At 36.0% G+C, this 19,870-nt stretch overlaps 1 protein-coding gene across 1 annotated transcript in view; it reads right to left on the reverse strand.

The window, feature by feature from the left end:
• Positions 1–19,870, reverse strand: part of LOC113078065 (delta-type opioid receptor-like) — a 34,771-nt gene that overhangs the window by 4,102 nt on the left and 10,799 nt on the right. The window contains exon 3 of the mRNA XM_026250346.1: positions 8,926–9,278. Within this exon, the coding sequence (XP_026106131.1) occupies positions 8,926–9,278 (353 nt within the window). The remainder of the gene's footprint in view (positions 1–8,925; positions 9,279–19,870) is intronic.

Genomic DNA, 19,870 nt, shown 5'->3' on the forward strand with positions numbered 1-19,870 from the left:
GCTCTAAATTTAGAAACTAAATTTATCATAAGGATAGGATAATATTTTCATGGCCAGAGAATACTTTTCCTTGAATTATAAGAAGTGATAACTTTATTGAAAATTGTTAGGTCTACAGTGGTTTGCTGGACATACCACGGTTTGATTTGCAGTAATTTACAGTAAGAGATATCACAATAATTGATATGAAGAATGTAATATTGACATATTAATGAGTAAGTTACAGTGCCCTGTGATTATTTATTGTTATAGGCAATTGAGCTATTTTTCATAATCAATCAAATTTAATGTAACTGTCATCTGAGATTTAAGTTAATCATATTCCTGATTAATTATTCAAATTCCCTATATATCATTTGAGTTAATTACTATGTAAAACTCATTGTTGTTACACAGTCCACAGATGTAAATCCCGGTTTAGTTAGAAAGATAAGGGTCCACTGAACAACATGTCATGGAGCACATTTAGTCCTATGAAGCAATAAAGTTGTAATATAGATGATAATTCCTTTGTTTACATTTCAGTTATTCACAAACATAACTTTTTGTGTCCGTTATGGAACAACTCATGCTCAGAAACTGCATCTTAGTAGTAAAAAAAACGGCATAGTTTTGTAGTGTACAGTGTCACAAACAGAATGAAACGATCCACAAAAAAAAAAAAAAAAAAAAAAAAAAAAAAGTACAAGAAAAGTGAAAGATAGTTTATTTGAATTCTGGCGCTCTCTCTTTTTCTTACTTAAATTACCGTATTCTTATTGTATTTTTATAGTGCTCAAATAAATCACTTATATGATGTCTAAGTTTCTGTCTAGTTTTTTATAATTGAAAAAATATATATACGCAGTGGTATGTTTAAGGACTAAAATAGTTTGTAGAACCCTTCAATACCTTTGGTAAATATTTTGTTTATATATATTTGGGCTTGGGGGGACTAGACATAGTCTCAGAAAATTTGTTGCAGGAATCTCATTTTTCATGGTATCTCCTTCAGATCTGAAATAGAAACCCATGTGACATGTGACTTTCAACCCAGTCCTTTTCTAGATTGCTCCAGGACTGATTTCGTGTAGTTTTATATAAAAAAATAAATACAAATTCAGTGTGGTAAAAAAAAAAAAAAAAAAAAAAAAAAAAAAAAATTCAAGGCACTTCCGTGTCTATAACTTTTAATACTTTTGAGCATTATCAACTCTGGTTGATAAAAAGTACAGCCCAAATGGTCTTCTTTCCAAAGACATCAGAATTCTGTGTGTAACACACTGAAGTAAGGAACTGTTACAATTTTAAGTTAGGTAAGGTTCTTTCAGCTGTGAGTCCCATAATGGGGGGTTCTGGCTAACAGGTTAAAACCTCATGCATGAATCCTGTATACTGTTATACATGTAAGACATAACTGATTGTGTTTACATGAATGCTGATTGAGATTTTGATAATTGTGTTTATATGTGTCTATTGAAGCACAAGAAAGCACAATGACAACTCAATTCTCTTTTAGCGTGAGTTCCAAACCGAGTTATCATTCACGCCTTATTGTGTTATAATTTAAGCATACCTTCTGTAAGTCATACTTTTGTAAGGTTGGTCTGGATTACCCTTAGCTATACCTTATCACTGTTGACAGTTTACAGATCATAACCTCTCTGTCTATATGAATTCTGAAGTTGTAATACACCCTGTGTTCAATTATACTAACTAAACTAAGTGTTTTCATGCAAAAAATGAAACTGTCATTAAACTGATGGCTGTAAGCGTTTTTATTATATTTTCCAAAGCTACATCAGCTAGCAAACCATTAGGCAGTGAGACTTAGGAGTCAATTTAAAGGGAATGATTGTGGTGGGAAGTTTGGTCAAACTATGGCAGCGATACAGTAAATGGTTGTGCTAAATCAAAGATGTCGCCAACCGTGCAGCCATTTATTGTATATGCACTAAAACTTTAGTCTCGTGGCTACCATGTCAGAAACTGCAATTCTTATAATAATAATACAAATAATAAGAAGAAGAATTAGCCTGCCACAGAAACAAATTCAGCGGCTTTTAGTTTTTGTTGGTGCGATTTTGTTGAGACAAACTCGACAAGAGTTACTGTTCCCCCTACAGCTCCACAATTCAGCTGCTTTCCTCTTTCTCTCTTTTTTTTTTCTCTGTCATAGTAGCTGTCAATTATATGTTTAGCATGTTGCGCTTTTATTGAGTAAGTATATAAATAACAAATTATAGATTTGCACCAATAATGTGATGTGGCTTCTGGGCAATCAACCCTATTTGTGGAGTAAATGAAGACAATATGAGAAATATATTATGATAATATAAATTACCCTTTCAAAGACCAGAGAAGGCATACTGTCATTGTGATATTATTTAAAATATTCAGGGTTGTATTTAGTTTGCAATTTGGATTGTGAATGTAATTTCAACAATTTCAACAAAGTGCTTTTTGTTGGAAAGCACTTTTACCAGATTATTTTTCCTGTTTTTATTTTCTATTTATTTATTGAATTTTTTTTATTTATTTTTTTTATTTTTTATTATTAAATTATTGATAAGGTACAGCTAGGAGTGGTCCAGACCATCATTGCGAAAGTATGACTTACAGAAGGTATACCCTACTTAAATAAGCTGCAATTATGAACGTGATATTGAGTAGCTTGTCAATGTTAGTGTTTTTATTAATGCCATTTATGTTTTTGTTAATACAGCACATAGCACTAGTCATGTAAATGAATGTAACATGGCAAAGATGAATGCACTTTTTGAGAATGTGAAGGAAACATCATTTTGGAATTTCTGTGGTCTAATGTAATGTTCATGTTCTTGTTCATGATGAAATTTTATTTTATAGTTGTAATTAATTTATAGCATTAACAAGATGACCCACTGAATTCATTTTGAAAGGAATAGAAAATAGAATTCTATTTAAACCATGCAGATGTTACTGCAGTGTTTCTGTATTTATATGTTCTCACCAATAAGGAATATGTCATTTAAATTCATCATTTGCCATGTTGTGACTGAGCAACTTCTCGAGAATCAACGCTTCAACAGTGATTTCTTAATCATTGTTGCAGATCCAGTTGTTTGTTTGAAGGCTATTTTGAGAGGGAATAGCTTTGCTGAGAACTTTAATATGAATTTAACAACTATACTGATGGACATTTGTTTACAGACATTCAGCCACAACCCACATCTCTGTCATCCTCACTCCCTCTGCTTCTGTCTGTCTTTCCATGCAGTGCCAAAGGCAGCAGAACACAACTTGCATGAAGTGATGAATAAATAAATATGTTGCAGCCTGGCAGTAGAGGAGAAGAGAGAGAGTGCTATGAAAAAAAAAAGGAACAAAATAAAAGCTGTCTGAACATTCTGCTGGGAGGAACACTGATCGTCTAAGTACTGCATGTCCAAAGAGTTTGAGTTATTTTCATCAAACTCTATATACAGTAAAGCACAATAGTGTTGATAGAACCTATTTATGGGGTTTTCTGCAACCTGTCTTTCATCTTAGCCCCCCAGGGATCTGCGATTAATTCAGCTGTCAAAACCCTTAAAAATCAGTGATTATGTGATCTCAACACATGCTTGTTGAACAAAGGTGCAGTAAACTATCGGAGCAAGTTAACGTCGCATTATGGTACACTTTTCATCACTCTGCCACTGTCTAGAAGAAAACATAATACTTTAACTTTTTAAGTGTGATCCAAACAATAACAACAACGAAGTGAGACACCAAAACAATACTGAAAATGCTGTTCTTTAGAACTTTCTTTTCATTAAAGCATGGGTGTAGGTTTGGGGGGGGGGGGGGGGGTGTCGCTAGGTACTAGTCCCTATCAATAATTTGAGGTGACAAATATGTCCCCACCAATATTTAGCGAGCTCCTTTGAACTGCTATTTGGATCTTTGCACTGCTATTTGGATGGATTCTAACGGGCAGACGACGACAGTACAAGAAACACTGTGATTTGATTGGCGGCGGGGTATCTGACAGGCTACACACGTGGGTCGGGACTACTTTTGTGCTTGCACTAGCAGCGAGCGGGTGGTTTGTGTGCGTGCGCATGTTGACAACGCAGACGGTAAGTTACAAGGGCTGTCTCTCTGTCACATACAAAAGCCAGAGTAAAAACATTTTTAGCAGTAGTGACTGACCAGGCTTTCAAATGCATATTCTGTGGAAAATAGTATTAACTGGTGATAGTATTACCCAGATAGAATGCTACGTTAGCAAGTAACTGAATGTCAATTAGCCTGTAAGTTACCTTAACTTAGAATCTTGCAGTCAACATAAACATGAGTGTACTGGAGGGTAAATAGTGTTTATAATAGAAAAAGGTTATTATATTTATTTATTTAGATTTGTTTCCTTGTGGCAGAATATTTTTGCTAGTGTAAATACTAATGTACATAATAATTTATCTTAATAAAACGTTTGGTTGTTCAGCATTACACAGTCTCAGATTTTTATTTTTTGAGAGTGCATTTTTGAGATTATACAGTTATAATAAATCACCATTAAATCACTGGTATCTTACAACAAAATAATTTTTGTTGGGGGTTATGGGGGTGCCCCCACCAAAGCTGAGACCAAACCTACGCCCATGAATTAAAGCATCCTAAAAATTGATGTTTCCACATAAATATATATATCAGCACAACTGTGTTCTGTTTCTAAAGTTCTGGTTTAGTGGTTTAGAGCGAACTAGAGATCAGAGGTTTTTCAACACAATACAGCTAAATGGGCTTATCCACTATTATACAGGATCTATTAGGTTCATGAATAATGGATTATGAAAGAGAAGAGGGTGTTGAAAAGATGGCACAGAGGGCAAAGCAGAGATTCAGGACATATACACAAATACACAATTAAAAATGAGCAGACAAAAATAGAACGGTAGTTTACATGCCACAAAATATGTGAAGTCTACAGATCATTAAAAAAAAAAAAAAAAAAAAAAAAAAAAAACTTCAGTATCCAGAATGGCATTATTTTCTGGACATATTTTTTTTGTAAATCATGGTAGTATTTTTTTGTACTGCCATTTATTAATGCTGATTAATTTCAAATATAGTGTATTATAATAAAGAAAACCTAATCAGAAAGATGATGATAATAATAATTCTGTAATCCTTCTTCATGCACTCAATTACTACAACCACGACCGTGTAACAGAATCCAGGACCAATTGCAAAAGATGTTGACGGCTGAGGACAAAATGTCCAACCCCTCTGGAACAAGCCGTGTCTCCTCAGTTCACCTTACACTGGGAACACCCACATACCTCGGCAACGGCTCCGACCACCTGCCCAAAATGAGGCATCCCCATGTTCTCCTAAGCTCCTGCCTAGTGTTCAGCCCAGGCTTGCCGGCTGCTTGGAGGTCAAGACCGCTGGCCGATCATAAGTCTGGCCCACTGCCTCTGGAGTTCACGGCCCCTATCCTCTGTCCAGAATCCGGTCTAGAAAGCTCTCCTTAGTCTCATGACTTTCCTGAGTCTCCTTTGTCTTCGCTGGTCCCGTCCAGCTCTCCATCGTTTCCTGAGACTCCTTTGCCTCTGCTGGTCGGATCCTGCTTTCCATCACCTCGAAAGTGCCCTCCAGTAACTACTGCTCGAAAGTCCCCACCAGAGTTCCCGCTAGTGTCCACGCCTAGTAAGCATCCTCTAGAGCCCGCTCCTCTAAAGTGCCCTCCAGAGTGCCCTCAAGCACCTGCTCCTCTAGAGCACCCCCTAGTATTCACTCTTACACATTGAAAATGCATTGCACACTTGTCACATTGGTTATTGGGTTTTGAGTTCATGTGTTCAAAAGGGAATTCCTTTGTAGTCATTTAATCTTGTGTATAAATAGCCCTAATGTTGCCATTGTCTTTCGTCTAGCTTTGTTTCTGTACTACTGCAGAGTTTACTTTGTTTCATGGATTATGTTTGTTTTGTATGTCGCTTAAATACTGCACTTTGGTGCAATTCAGCTTGCTTCAGTAGACCTTCATTACAGAAAGCTCAAATGGACCCAGCAGTTTCTTTGCATAGAGAATTATGTGGCGGACTTTTGTGAACTGTGCCATTTAGTGAGTTTTAATGACGTGGCTCTGAAGGATTTTTTTTTTTTTTTTTTGCTATGGGTTAAATGAGCCCATTCATTCATGGATGCCAGGAGGAAATGCCTGCCAAGTCAAAGTCTCTTCATGTCATGGCCACCATGCCAGAGCCTCTTCATGTCACAGCCCCCATGCAAGTTTACCCTAAGGATTTTTTGGGGGAGGGACTATAGGACACATGCTCCTGTAGATGCTGAGCTTGGGCCATGAAAGATAAGAATAATGGCCAGTGTTATGCATCAACCAGTAATCTCAGTTTGAGCGACTGCATGGAATCCCATTGGCCTCAATGCTCTCAAACCCCATGGCCTCAGTGCTATCCAGCCTGGAGGTCCTCCCACCATCAGCTGTACTGCCCATGATGGTGGTTGCCATTTTGTGTGTTTGGGCTGCACACTGTGCTCCTGTCCATGAATCTTTTCCATCTGTGCCTGCTGTAGACCCAGAGATCAATCTTGTGTTGGAGCCAGTCTTCCAGGTTCCTGCCTGTCCTGTTTTGACCACAGTGGTCATATGTAATTCCAAAGCCAGTCAGTCACAGCCAAAGAGGCCATCTCTGAACTCAAAGTCTGCCCTGTCACAGTCAAGGGTGCTTTCTCTGGACTCTCAGCCTGTATGGTCATGTTCAAGGAGTCTGTCCCTGATTTCACAGTCTGCCATATCATGGCCAAGGGGGCGGTCTCTGAGCTCTAAGCCGTCCCTGTCAACTCCAAGGAGGTTTTCATTGAACTCACAGTCGGCCCTATAGTATTGCCAATAAGGCCATTCAAGTATTTTAAGCAGGTAATGTAACGGCTGTTGAGGCAACTAACGAACTCTCTGCCTGTAATGCTACGCCCACTGAGCCTGTTCAAGGATTGATGTCTGCCTGTTCAATCATGTCCAGATGGTCCATCCAAGTATTTGCTCTGCTATTGCCTCATCACCTGTGGTGGTCTTCTGCTCCGCAGGCTTCACCTTGGTCACCTTATCTTCTCTGCTCTGGTTGTCATCTACTCCACCGTGGGGATCTTCGGTCCCACCTGCTCTGCCCTGGTGGTCTTCCGCTCTGCCCTGGTAGTCTTCCACCATGCTTTGATGGTCTTTGGCTCTGCCCTGGCTTCCTACTCTGTTGGCTCCTCTCGGTTTCCCTAATCCTTCATTGTTTCACAGTCCAGGCCTACCTCTGCTCTTTGGCCCAGGTCCATCATTGCACCAAGACCCACTGCTCCATGACCTATGGTCTTGCCCTCTACTCCACGATCCATGGTCTCTATCACTGCTCCATGGTCCAGGACTGCCTCCATGCCATGATCTAGGTCAAGTTCTTCTGCATTGGCCTGGCCTTCCATCCCACCTCAAATCCTCCACCCTTCCAAACTCTTTGTTGGTTTTGGGTGGTTTGTTAGGCAATTGGGAGTTTGTGCTGGGGTTTGGGGGATATGCCACATTGGTTGGTTTTGTGTTTATGTCTTATTTTGTTGTTTTAGTTATGGTTATATTTCCATTTAAGTCATTTCGTCTTGTGTATTATTAGCCCCATTGTTGCCATTGTCTTTTATCTAGCTTTGTTCCTGTGCTACTGTTGGTGATGTCCATGTCAAGTTGTCAAGGCAGGTCTTTATTTTATGGATTATATTTGTTTTGTATTTCGCTTACATTTCTGTTCAATAAATACAGGTACTGCGCTTCGGTTCAGTTTGGCTCGCCTCAGTAGACCTTCATTACACAAACTCACATGCTGAATGCACACATTTATATACTTAGAAGAAAAGTGAGCTCAGCATGGTGTTCAACCTGTTTCCTGCTAATACAATTAATGTAACAAGGTACTTTCATGCTCTTTTCTAATAAAAGGAAACACCATTCAATTAGGAAATGTTATGATTATCAAGAACTTAAGCCACAGGGAGGAAAGGCCCTTCTGGGTCACCCGTGGTTCTGCTTTCAGAAAAGTGTGCTGAGCAATTACTGTAACCTGAATGGATTCAATAACAGCAAAATGATTAACACTGTAATGCTTTGGATGTGCCTTTTAAAGCCTCTTAACAGCAAGTGTATTGTTGACAGACAAGCCCCACACACATATACAGTCATATTACGATTCCCCTGTAGGTCTCAGGTGTTGCAACTTGGTATTCGGCATGCTGGTGCATCCTGTAGTAGTAAAATGTCTGCTTCCAACTGAATGCTGCATAAATATTTAATATTTACTGACTGGCCTGTGTACTGCTGTGATTATAATCACATTTTCTGCTGTTGAAGGAACCTTTTACATTAAAGTTGACAGGAAATAGCTTTTACAACCTTTTTCACTTTCATCATTTGACATTCACTACCTTTTAAAAGTTTTGAATAATTCATTTTATAACATGAACATTTTTGAAGAAGTCTCTAATAATTATAATTAATAATGAATTTTATAATATGAACATTTTTAAGAAGTCTCTAATAATAATTATTATTCATTTTGATTCAGCAAAGTTGCATTAAATGTATCTAAATTCAGCTTACTGCTTTTATTGTATTTCTGATCAAATAGATGCTGCATTGGTGAACATAAAGAGTCTTCTTTTAAAGAAAAACAACAACAACAACAACAACAACAAATGTAATTATTCCAAACTTGACGATGATGTATTTCCAAAATTTAAATCTGATATTCAATTAAAATGATATAAGCAAATTTTTTTCTTACATTTGTAATAATGTGCAATGATGAATATCAAATAAAATAGTTGCAGTAAAATAAAATAAAATAAAATAAAATAAAATAAAATAAAATAAAATAAAATAAAATAAAATAAATAGAGTCATAACTGTACACACACACACACACTAACCGGTGTCATTTTCCACATCTCCAAGTACCATAGCTGGGACCCCTATTGCTGAAGCCAAGACCCACACACAGATATTGACCACCTTGGCCTTGTGGGGTGTCCGCATGTCCAGAGCTTTCACTGGGTGGCACACGGCCACGTATCGATCCATGCTCATCACGGTCAAGGTGAAAACACTGGTGAACATGTTATAGTAGTCGATGGAGATGACCGCCTTGCACAAGGCATTGCCAAAAGGCCAAAAACCAAGGAACACATCCGTGCCCTGGAAGGGAAGTGTAGCCAGAACCAGTGCATCGGCCAGTGCCAGGTTAAAGATGTAGATGTTGGTTGCTGTCTTCATCTTGGTGTATCTGGGAAAAGTGACAGAAGAAAGAGACAATAAAAAAGAGAATGGAAAATATAAATCAGGATGAACAGCAAAACATATTTATCCTGACAAAATTCAGTCTGTATTTGTAAGGAAACAGATCAGTTGTCACTCCCCTGGGCCCTTTGCAACAATGGCATTAAAATGACATTTCACATCAAATCGGCTTCACTTTTTAATGGTTTGTCGGCAATCTCTTGTTTTATTTGAAAGCAAGAACCTGTGATCCCCTCTGCGGAAATGCACCAAGATTCATAAACAATTACAAATGTGAGCAAAGCACTGCCATGACAATGCATGAAAAGCAGGAATTATTTGGTTGGCAGCTGTTTTATGATGTTTGTGAAAGGCTGATAACAGTTGCTGTTCTGTACCACCAATCCCATAATTCACCACAGCTCCACCTCCACTCCACTCAAATAAAAAGGTGAAATGAAAACTGAAAAGTAATGATAAATGATCCCTGCCAACTTAAATTCATATGAGATAATTATAAATAAATAATTAATTCAATGAACACATAACTATGTAACTAAAATACATGTATATAAATATAGTGTATTTAATATTTTAACGTGTGCTTTGCCATTATGTATTGTGAAAAGAACTATATGCAAAGTTAAGTCAATTTATTATTGTAATTACAATAAGAACAAACAATTTATCAGAAATGAAATCATTCATTTATTTTGAGAACCAATGTTTTGTGACATTAAGTGATCTTTAGAATATCTGCCTGGTCGAAAAAGTGGTATTTTGACTGTTTCAGCAGGTGAGAATTTGTGTCTGATACCTCTACTATCTATACAGATAATAAGCCTGGAGATATATATATATATATATAAACTAGACTAAATATACAAACAAAACTTGACAGAAAAAAGAGAGTATAATATACAAAATAAAGCAATAAATTAAATAAACTCATGTATTTGCAAAATATGTTTCTGCCAATGGTCCAAATATATATTTTCACTAGGTTTGTTTTTATTTATTTTTTTATTAACCATTTTAGGTTAGCAGTTTATTCGGAGTAAGCAGACAGGGCAATCTCATTTTCAATTTTCAGTTTTGGTGCGCTTTAATGGCATGACAATATGAAATTGTGCAATGCAAATTAAAGTATAATCCCGGTAGTGCCAGTAAACAAGTAATATTAACCAATGAAACTGACAAAAATTGATGAAATAAATGAAAATATAAATAAACAGAATAATAATAACACAAAATGAACTCTCTCTTCTCTAATGAGGCAACATCAGAGGATGAAACGATGCTTTATGCCTCCTCTGCTGTCCTTTTTCAGGTTGTTATGCAACAGGGACAGCCAGACTGAGTGAGTACGGTGAAGAAGTGAATAGGAAAGACAGCAACACATCCTCCTCCAGTCCTGAGTCATGCAGGTATAGAGCCATTTTAATCATATAACACCACAAACTTCACCATGGAGGAAAATAAAAATAATAATCAAATGAGATAGAATCCAAACACAAGGCCTGTGGATCCATCAGTAAGCACTGTCAAAATTTACCATCAACTATGGTACTGTTAAATTATCTTTTGAGCATAAGATATGAATTGCATTCTCACTCAGTGTTTTCATATCTCCAGTTATATGACAGTATAATACAAACACTGATAGATGATGATACTTTCATTGGGCTTCATAATCCCAATTATGAATATGTATGTTTGTGTAAGAGCTACAGCAGCAATGTTAGCACACTGCTTATGAGCCCTTCTGGGTTTATTGTGACAAGCTAGCTGGCTAATGAAAACAACACCCTTTTATTAGTGATATGTCATATTTAATAAGCAGTAAATAGCTTCTTTGTTAGAAGTTAATGGCACTTACAACTGACTCATGGAATGTATTGAATATTTTGATGACAACCTTGTTGGACAAACTCAATTTCCATTCATATCTTGACTGGTTTTTGAATGGATTTCAGAAAAAAAATTATATGCCAGTAAATGATCTTGGACCGATTTTAGATGTATTCGCCTACACTTTGGTGTAACCTTGTGCTTCTTCTTCCATTTTCTCAAAATGTGTGTTTCTATTACTCAGTATCTGTCCTTACTGTCATGTCAAATATAATAGGTTTTGACAAATCAGTTTTTAAAGCTATGAAAATCTACCTGATCAGAGCCTGTGTGACTTTATTGCAGCAATTGGAATATGGAAAATGGACCTCTGGGATGAAGGCTGACTTTGACATTGCTTGATTTCATAATTATCTGTTGCTGTTGACAAGTTTACAGTGAATGGGAACTATATATATATAGGTTTTGGTACATAACGTATGTTAAATATAATCATTTTAAGTTCATTTGGGTTAAGAATATTCTAATGATTGTCTCTGATTCATTTCAAAGTTGAAATGTTGTTAGCTTCTAATCGAATGGCAAATAAAGTCATGGATCACGTTGTGTCCCATGTGTTTGACAACAGCTGAGCTGATCTACAGTAGTTTGGTTTTCCACAGGGTTAACTAAGTCAAACTAAAACTAGAGAGATTAAACAGTTCACAGCATGCATGGTTGCAGCAAGAAATCTAAAGTTGGATAAGTAAAAGAAAATCTCACTGGACAGAGTGCGTTTGCTTTGAAATGTGAAGACTGAAGGCTGAGATTCAGTCTCCGTTAGTCTGGGATTGATACAGCAAAGGACTCGTGAGAATTGTGGTTGATCTTGCACTGACAGCATTTCAACTCCTTGACTGGGATCAGACAGTGCTGAAACTAGACCCTGAGAGCCTGAGAGCAGCAGAGATGAGTGCAGAAGAGAGAGATCAATAAAGTGGAGGGCTGGGGAGAGAGAAACCGAGGCTGAGACATCGGGGAGGGAGAAGAGCGTTCAGATCTGATGAGGCTGCAATGAGCTTTTGGGGAAACCAGTGGGAATGCATTCATACACAGCAGCTCCTCTCTCTCCCTCGTCTCATTTACACAGTCTTGGCCTGGATGGCAACAGACAGTTTTGGGCATAAGACAAAACTATATTTCTTTTGAATTTCATTTTCACCAAAACCATCCACAAAAACAAAAACAAAACAATGCATCAAGGTTATCAATATCAATATCTGTGATTTAATGCTTTATTTTGTTCCTGTAGCATGAGTTCATTTCTAATTTTAGTTCATGAAACAGTCTCTCCACAGATTATATATCCATGCAGGGAAAAAGAATGAATAATCACTTGATATTTTATAAATATTATATGACCTACCACGCTAGATGATGTGTTTATATGATATATTATATATATATATATATTATTGTTTTTATTTATTTATTTATTTTTTTATTGCAGTCACTGAAGTCACATGGGGAAGGGTTGAGATTGCTGGATTTTAATTAAATTTTGTGCAGAGTAATATCTCAAATCTTAATAAAGCAGCAGAGTTATGCAGACCCGGTGACTGTGTGTGTGTGTGTGTGTGTGTCTGTGTGTGGGTGTGTGTATGTGTGTCAGTCATGAAAGTGAAGAGTGTATAATCTAGTGTATAAGAGTGATTATTCTCTGACACCTTATCTGCCAAAGACATTCTCGCTTTAGTGAAGACCTCCTGAGCTACGAGTGTTGGAACGAGGCGATGGAATATTCTTCGAGAAAATCTATGTATTACTGAGTGTGTATCACGATTTCAACATATTAACAATAATAATAAATATTTATTGAGCAGCAAATTGACACATGACAAATTAATAATTTTTAAAGCATCACTTGACACTGAAGGCTTGAATAATGATGCTAAAAATTCAGCACAGGACGAAACTGCATTTTATTAAAATAGAAAACAGTTATTTTAAACTGTCATAATATTTCCCAATATAAAATTTTTTATGTATTTATTTTTTTATGTAGCCACTCATTCTACATGAACTCCTATGAGACAAACAGATCTTCTGTTGAAGTACAATTATGTTTGCTCACTCTGTAGAATAACAATGGCTGTCCTATTCACAACCAAAAGCGATCATCTGACTGAAATCACAGAGTAATAGGTCCTTTCACATGCTGTGCAGATAAATTTGCAAGGACGCCTAGAAAATGAAAGAGACCGAATGTGCTTTGCCAGTATGAATCGCTACACACATAGAAATACATTGGCTCATCAGAGCGAGTCCTTCATCGAAAGAGGTGCCATAGAATACAAGGAATTGAAAAAGAAACACGCTGAACCAGAAATAATGCAAACACATATATAAATCAATGTATACTCTTCCATGAGTTCCATGAGGCCATATTCTGAGGGAGAGAGAGGAAGAAGTTGTTGTTTAACCTTATCCTTGGCATGTAAATGAAATAAAACATATATATATATATATATATACATTTATATAAAGATTTGTTTCAAAATTGACTGTAATGAGGCATACAGTGAGTAATAAATAAATAAATTCATAAATTCCAAACTTTTGTTAATAATCTCGGGCAATGTGAGGGACAGTCAATGAGGACCACATTAATCATCTCAATACAGAATAAATGAACTGGGAAGAGAGTCTGGATTGACAAAATGACTGGCACCTCAGATTATGTTTCACCAAAACGAAGCAAAACAAACTGCATGTCTGGCACCATTAGCGTAATGACAATCATTATAACTAGGGAGGACAGAAATGCTCAGTTAATTCCCTTTAACTTTTGGATGGCCGCAGTGTGAAGAAAAAAAAAATATATATTATAGTTACGTAAACACCAACTTAAAAACCAAGCTAAAACCTCTGGCAAATGGAGGCTTTGGCAGTGGGCAGAACAAACATGTGAGCAGTAATCAGCTAGCACTCACTTCCCAATGTCTGGTTCTGTTTTATATTCACAGTTTCAGGCCCAATTATTCAACTTTTATGGCAAATAGTTAGTGACTGGAATTCTTGTTACTGTGCTGATCCTAGTAATGTAGGATTGTAAATGTCTAATCAAAAGCCTGGTGGTTCCAGACGTTTGCCGTGCCGTTGTGCACATTTCGTGTCATGCTGGGTGAAGTCCATCACTGCTTGTGTGAAGCTTCTGCTTTGATTGAGTATAATCAAAAACCAAACTTCTTATGTCCCAGTCTCTGCCAGCGGTTCAGATAATACCCAGCAGGCCCTGAAAGGATTACTATGCATGGAAAAGGACAAGAGAATGAAGAGACAACAAACAACTCAATTAAAACTGTGTGGGCAACAATCAAACAAGCATGAAAAACAAACTCTTCTGCTTTCAAATATCTATCAAAATTATTGAGAATGCAGCACGAAACCATTTTGGGTGGTAATATGACAAATTTAGAATTCAACAGAAACAATAAACTATGAATTATTCAGATGTTTTGTGCAAGTAAAATTTAATTAATTAAACTAAATGAATAAACTGCTTGTCAGCAACAACATATTATGCACATGTTAAAGTCCAAAATTATTTTACAATTAATTGCATAAGATTTTAACTTGGTATAATTAAATGAACTTGCATGAAAAAGAAAAGTAATCATTGAATAAGCGCTAATAATCATTTTACTTTGACTAGTCAACCAGTTTATGGGATTCTTTACAGCCGGGATATTTAAAGATAAAATGGGGATGTCACAAATTTGGAACACTTTGGTAACTCATAACTTCTTAAATCATTTTACTGTAGGCATAAATGCTTCTAAATAGATAAATCAGATAAACTCATATCTACCAAGTAATAAATAAAGCATGACACATAGAACATTTTACCAGTTAACTACCATTGAAAAGAATGGGGTTTGTAAGATTATTTGATGTTTTTGAATGTCATATGCTCTTAAAAAAAACAGTATTATAATTAAATAGTTACAGTTTAAAATAACTGTTTTAATATTTTCAAATGAATTAAAAAATATTTAAAAATGTTTTCAAATAGGTGTAATATTTTTAAATGCAATTATTTCCTGTGACTGCATTTTTTTTTTTTTTAAGTTCATACAAAATTTAGTGTTGAGGTTGACAGTTGACTTTTTTTGAAAGTTAAGTGCCTTCTTTTAGCGATCATTTGCTGAAAAACAACAAAAGACTTTTTCCTGTTCATGGAAAGTGAGAATTGCTTCTTTCACATTAACTGAGTTTAGATTTCATAACTATTACCCAGAGACTGAACACAAGCCGTCAACCTGTGGCATCTTTATTACAGGCACAACGCATCCAGTGACTTCAAAAATCAAACAGCCTGGAAAGGGAAGTTAATTGAATTAGCCCCTGCCTGTACATAATTAATGATTTACACATACAAACAGACCAAGTGCATGACTGCTGCTTGTTTGGCAAGAAGCTGCTGGGAATAACAATTTTCTGTCTGCCAAGCGTATTTGTGTCTGACGCATGCTTCTGCATTTTTTTGCCAAACACTCTACATTATCAACTCACGCACCTGCATGTAAGTGTTTACACACACTGAGTCATATCTGTCCACATACTGAAGGCTGAAACAAAGTCTAGTGCGACAGAAAATAAAGGCACAACATTTTGCATTCAGGTACGGCATATTGAAATTACCAATGAAGGAAACAAACTATAAACATCTTAAAGGAACAGCTCATACAAAAAATTATATTTCTTGTTCAATGTTTTTTTTTTATTATTATTATTATTAATCAGAACATATTTGAAGAAATTAATCATTACAGTCACTCACTCACTAATAAATCCTCTACAGTGAATGGGTGCCATCAGAATAAGTATCCAAAAATATCCAAAAGTAATCCACATGACTCTAGGTCATCAATTAACATTTTGTGGAGTGAAAAGCTGTGTGTTTGCAAGAAACAAATCCATCATCCATCAAGTCATTTTAACTTCAAACTTCTTCAAGTCTATTCATAATATAGCTTTCTACAGTGAAAAAGTCCTCCTGTCTTAATCAGGAGAGAAAATATGCAGAGTTTAAGCACCGTGAAAAGGGATGGACTTTTTTCATTGGAGGAAGTGTTATTATGGATTTGGACTTTGGTATTTTCACTTGAAGTGATCATTTGGAGTTAAAAACATCTTAACAGTGAATTTGTTTCTTACAAACACATGCTTTTCACTTTACAACATGTTAACTGATCGACTGGAGTCATGTGGATTATTTCCATATTACTTCCAAGTTTTTATACATTTTTACTTGTACGTTCACTCTGACGGCACTCATTCACTGCAGATGATCCTTTGATGAGCAAGTAGCAAATTGTCAATTTTGGGTGAATTGCTCCTCGTCAAAATTAAGTAGAGTTAGTAATGCAAGAAGTACTCTATTAATTGGGACTCATCATGTTTGTGATACTGTATGGGTCTGCAGGCACACTGGATTCAAATTTTTTACATTGCACATTGTCATTACCATAAAAAATGTGTTTTCCATCAAGGCATTAGCTCAGTGCCAGAGCCATTTAGGTGCAGATGACAATTAATTAAATTAATTAAATGTATACTGTTTAGTGATTTCCCAATGGCTGTTATAGCAAGTTTCATGAGAAATTAATTTAAACATATATTAAATAATTTAGACTAACGTTTAGTAAAATATAATGAGTATATGGTGTAATATTTCGCAAAATACTCCTAGCTGTAGACACTGATGACTTGCTGAGGTAAATGAAATGGTACACAACATTTTATTTCCACACTGTATTGTTGATTTCCTTCCGCGGTTGAAAAACTGATTGAGCAATTACATGAGGCATGAGATGTTCAGTCATGTTTATTCGTGTTAAAACTAGTAGTACAGAGGAAGGAATGATCACGTTCACTCGCGCTCTGCTCTGCAAAAGTCTGCGCCGCATCACGACTCGGGGGACCGGAGCTGATCGCCGCCGCTCTAGTCAGTTCTTGTGTTGGGATTATACCAGCACATTTCTGAACCGTCCCAGAACCGGCTCTCCAATGCTTTTAAACTGCAATCTGTCATACCACATCAAAGACGGTCAAAATGCCATTTAGTATTTAAATAACTGAATAATAATAATAATAATAATAATAATAATAATAATAATAATAATAATAATAATAATAATAATAATAATAATGGATTAACAGCTGATGAAAATTTGGATTTGCATCACAAAATAAATTATATTTTAAAGTGTTTATTATATATGTATAAATAACCTCTGACACAGAGAAGAGAGAAAACTCCTCACATGACCGCTAAGTTACCTAACATCTGAACATAACGAACCAAATGCACATTGACAGATCTTCTTCTGTCTGCACGCAGAAGTATATTTCTGCAAGCGTTAATATTGTGGAAATATCATAATTGTGTCTAGGCATAGGGGGGTCGTCATGTACTGTAACACACAGCAGGCACAACAGCATATTGGCAAATTATTATTATTTATTTTTTTTTATTTTTTTTTTTCATTTTTATTAGAAACATTCCCAGACGCATGAACTATATAATGAAATATATTGATTCTCACATTACATAGATTTGTTAATAATGATCATATGCGATGGTCAAAGTAGCCTAATTATGTAATTTATTATAAAACCTTACTTAAGTAACAGATATAGGTGTCATGCCATTACATATTTTTAATACGACTTACTTTATATTAAATATGAATTTATCATTGAAAGTTAATGTGATATAAAAACTGCTACTAATCTTTCATTGTTCAGAAAGGGAGCAAATAACATTTACATTATCAAAGATCATTTCACTGACAGTCTAGAGTTCAGTCACTCTCAAAAACTCCCATTAAGATCACTGAAACTGTTAACACTGTGAAATCAATATCTTATTTACAGATCCATACTCACACATCTGAACTTTGTTGTTTCTGACGAGAAAATTCACCAGAAAGAGGTCTCCAGTCAGCAAGCGAATGAAGGAAGCACCGGCATTTAAGCGATGATTCATCTGAACACCTTTGATTGGCCAATGCTTTAATAAGCTCAAAAGAATCGTCTGTGATTGGTTATAATGTGCAGTGCTGTAAAAACGCACCTATCTCTGGCTCAGCGCCAGCAAGCGATCACAGATCTGAATTTAGGAGCTAATGATATGACTCACTGAACGTTCTCATGCCGGTGTGATTGTATTAAAATTAATTAAATCTTAATCGGCTATTTTTTTTTCTTTTGGAAGCTGCATTCAACTTGGTTCCCTTCTGTTATAAGTCACACGTACAACAAACCAATGCCACAGTGGTATCGTGTACTGTGATCGAATGTAGCCCAAGTTATTACCTGTTGAACAGCGCACGTGGTGTTCATCTAATAAGGATCTTCATCACTAGCAAATAATAGCCTTTGTAGATTTGCTTTCAATTCAGTGCAATTCCATAGCCACGTTTTCAACGCTCTTTCGGTTCTTAAATGTTACAACTGCGAGTAAACCGCTTCAGACGCTCAGCGCGTGCGGCAGGGAACTGAACGAATCATTCAAACTGATTCATGAACCAATTCACCCGTTTGCCAATTGGTTTGATCAAGCCTTTGAATGAATCATTCGCGAATGAGCATCACTCATTGTCCAGAGAAAAGTAGACGTCGCGTTTGGAATAAACTGAAGCATTTATAACATTTATTGCATTAAGATAAAGTAATGAGAGGAGCGTCGCCCACAGTAACGAAGTAAAAGTACAGATTTTTCCCAAAAAATTTACTCAAGTAAGAGTAAAAGTACCCATCTTTAAATATACTCCCAAAAGTATTAGTTACCACAAATATTTACTCAAGTAAATGTAACGAAGTAAATGTAACTCGTTACTATCCACCTCTGTATATCGTCAGTGTCGGGCGGAAACCTCCTATATCCAAATGTAAAAAAAAAATCATATTTTTTCACAAATTCAAGCTATTGGTCAGTCCCCATGTGGGTATGTTAATTTTACAAATTGGACGGTAGCTATCTTGTTGATTGAAATCTTCCATGGTTTTGTTTCTGTCGGGGATAATGAATTTAATGCACAAAAATAGCATGCCGTTGACTTAGTTAGCCACTATGCATTGGTTTTGTCTTTATGTCTGGTGAGATAGCTAACGTGATTTTCGTAGGCCTTAAAAGTAAATCTTGACCAACGCTATTTCTGGCACTCGTAGGAGGATCTGAACTTAGCGCAAGAAAATCCCTGTGCATTGCAGATAAAACAGGATTGTATCTTACAATGTCAAGGCATGCCGTCATGTTCAACAAACTAGCTGACTTCTTGCCTCATTATCATACGTAATCATGCCGTTTAATTTAGGGAAACGATCATTTGACTTTTATTCATTTATTTATTTATTTTTTTGCAGGCAACCTTGTCTGTTTCCTTCGAGGAACTCTGTCACATGTGGCCTCTTTTCAGACCACCTGAAGATCAAAGAGCTGAAATTCAAACACCTCCAAGACCTTAAGGAAGTCATACCAAAAGATTTTACGACAATTTGCTTCATTAGCTTAATATAGGATGCAGTATTGACACTGGCATCTTACTGACTGTGTTTATACTGCATCTTATATTAAGCTAGTGAAGCAAAATGTATTAATATATATATATATATATATATATATATATATATATATATATATATATATATATATATATACATATATATATAGGTGGGACACTGGAAATTAACAATGAGATG

This window comes from Carassius auratus, unplaced genomic scaffold, assembly GCF_003368295.1.
Source record: "Carassius auratus strain Wakin unplaced genomic scaffold, ASM336829v1 scaf_tig00024134, whole genome shotgun sequence".
NCBI classification, from domain to species: Eukaryota; Metazoa; Chordata; class Actinopteri; order Cypriniformes; family Cyprinidae; genus Carassius; species Carassius auratus.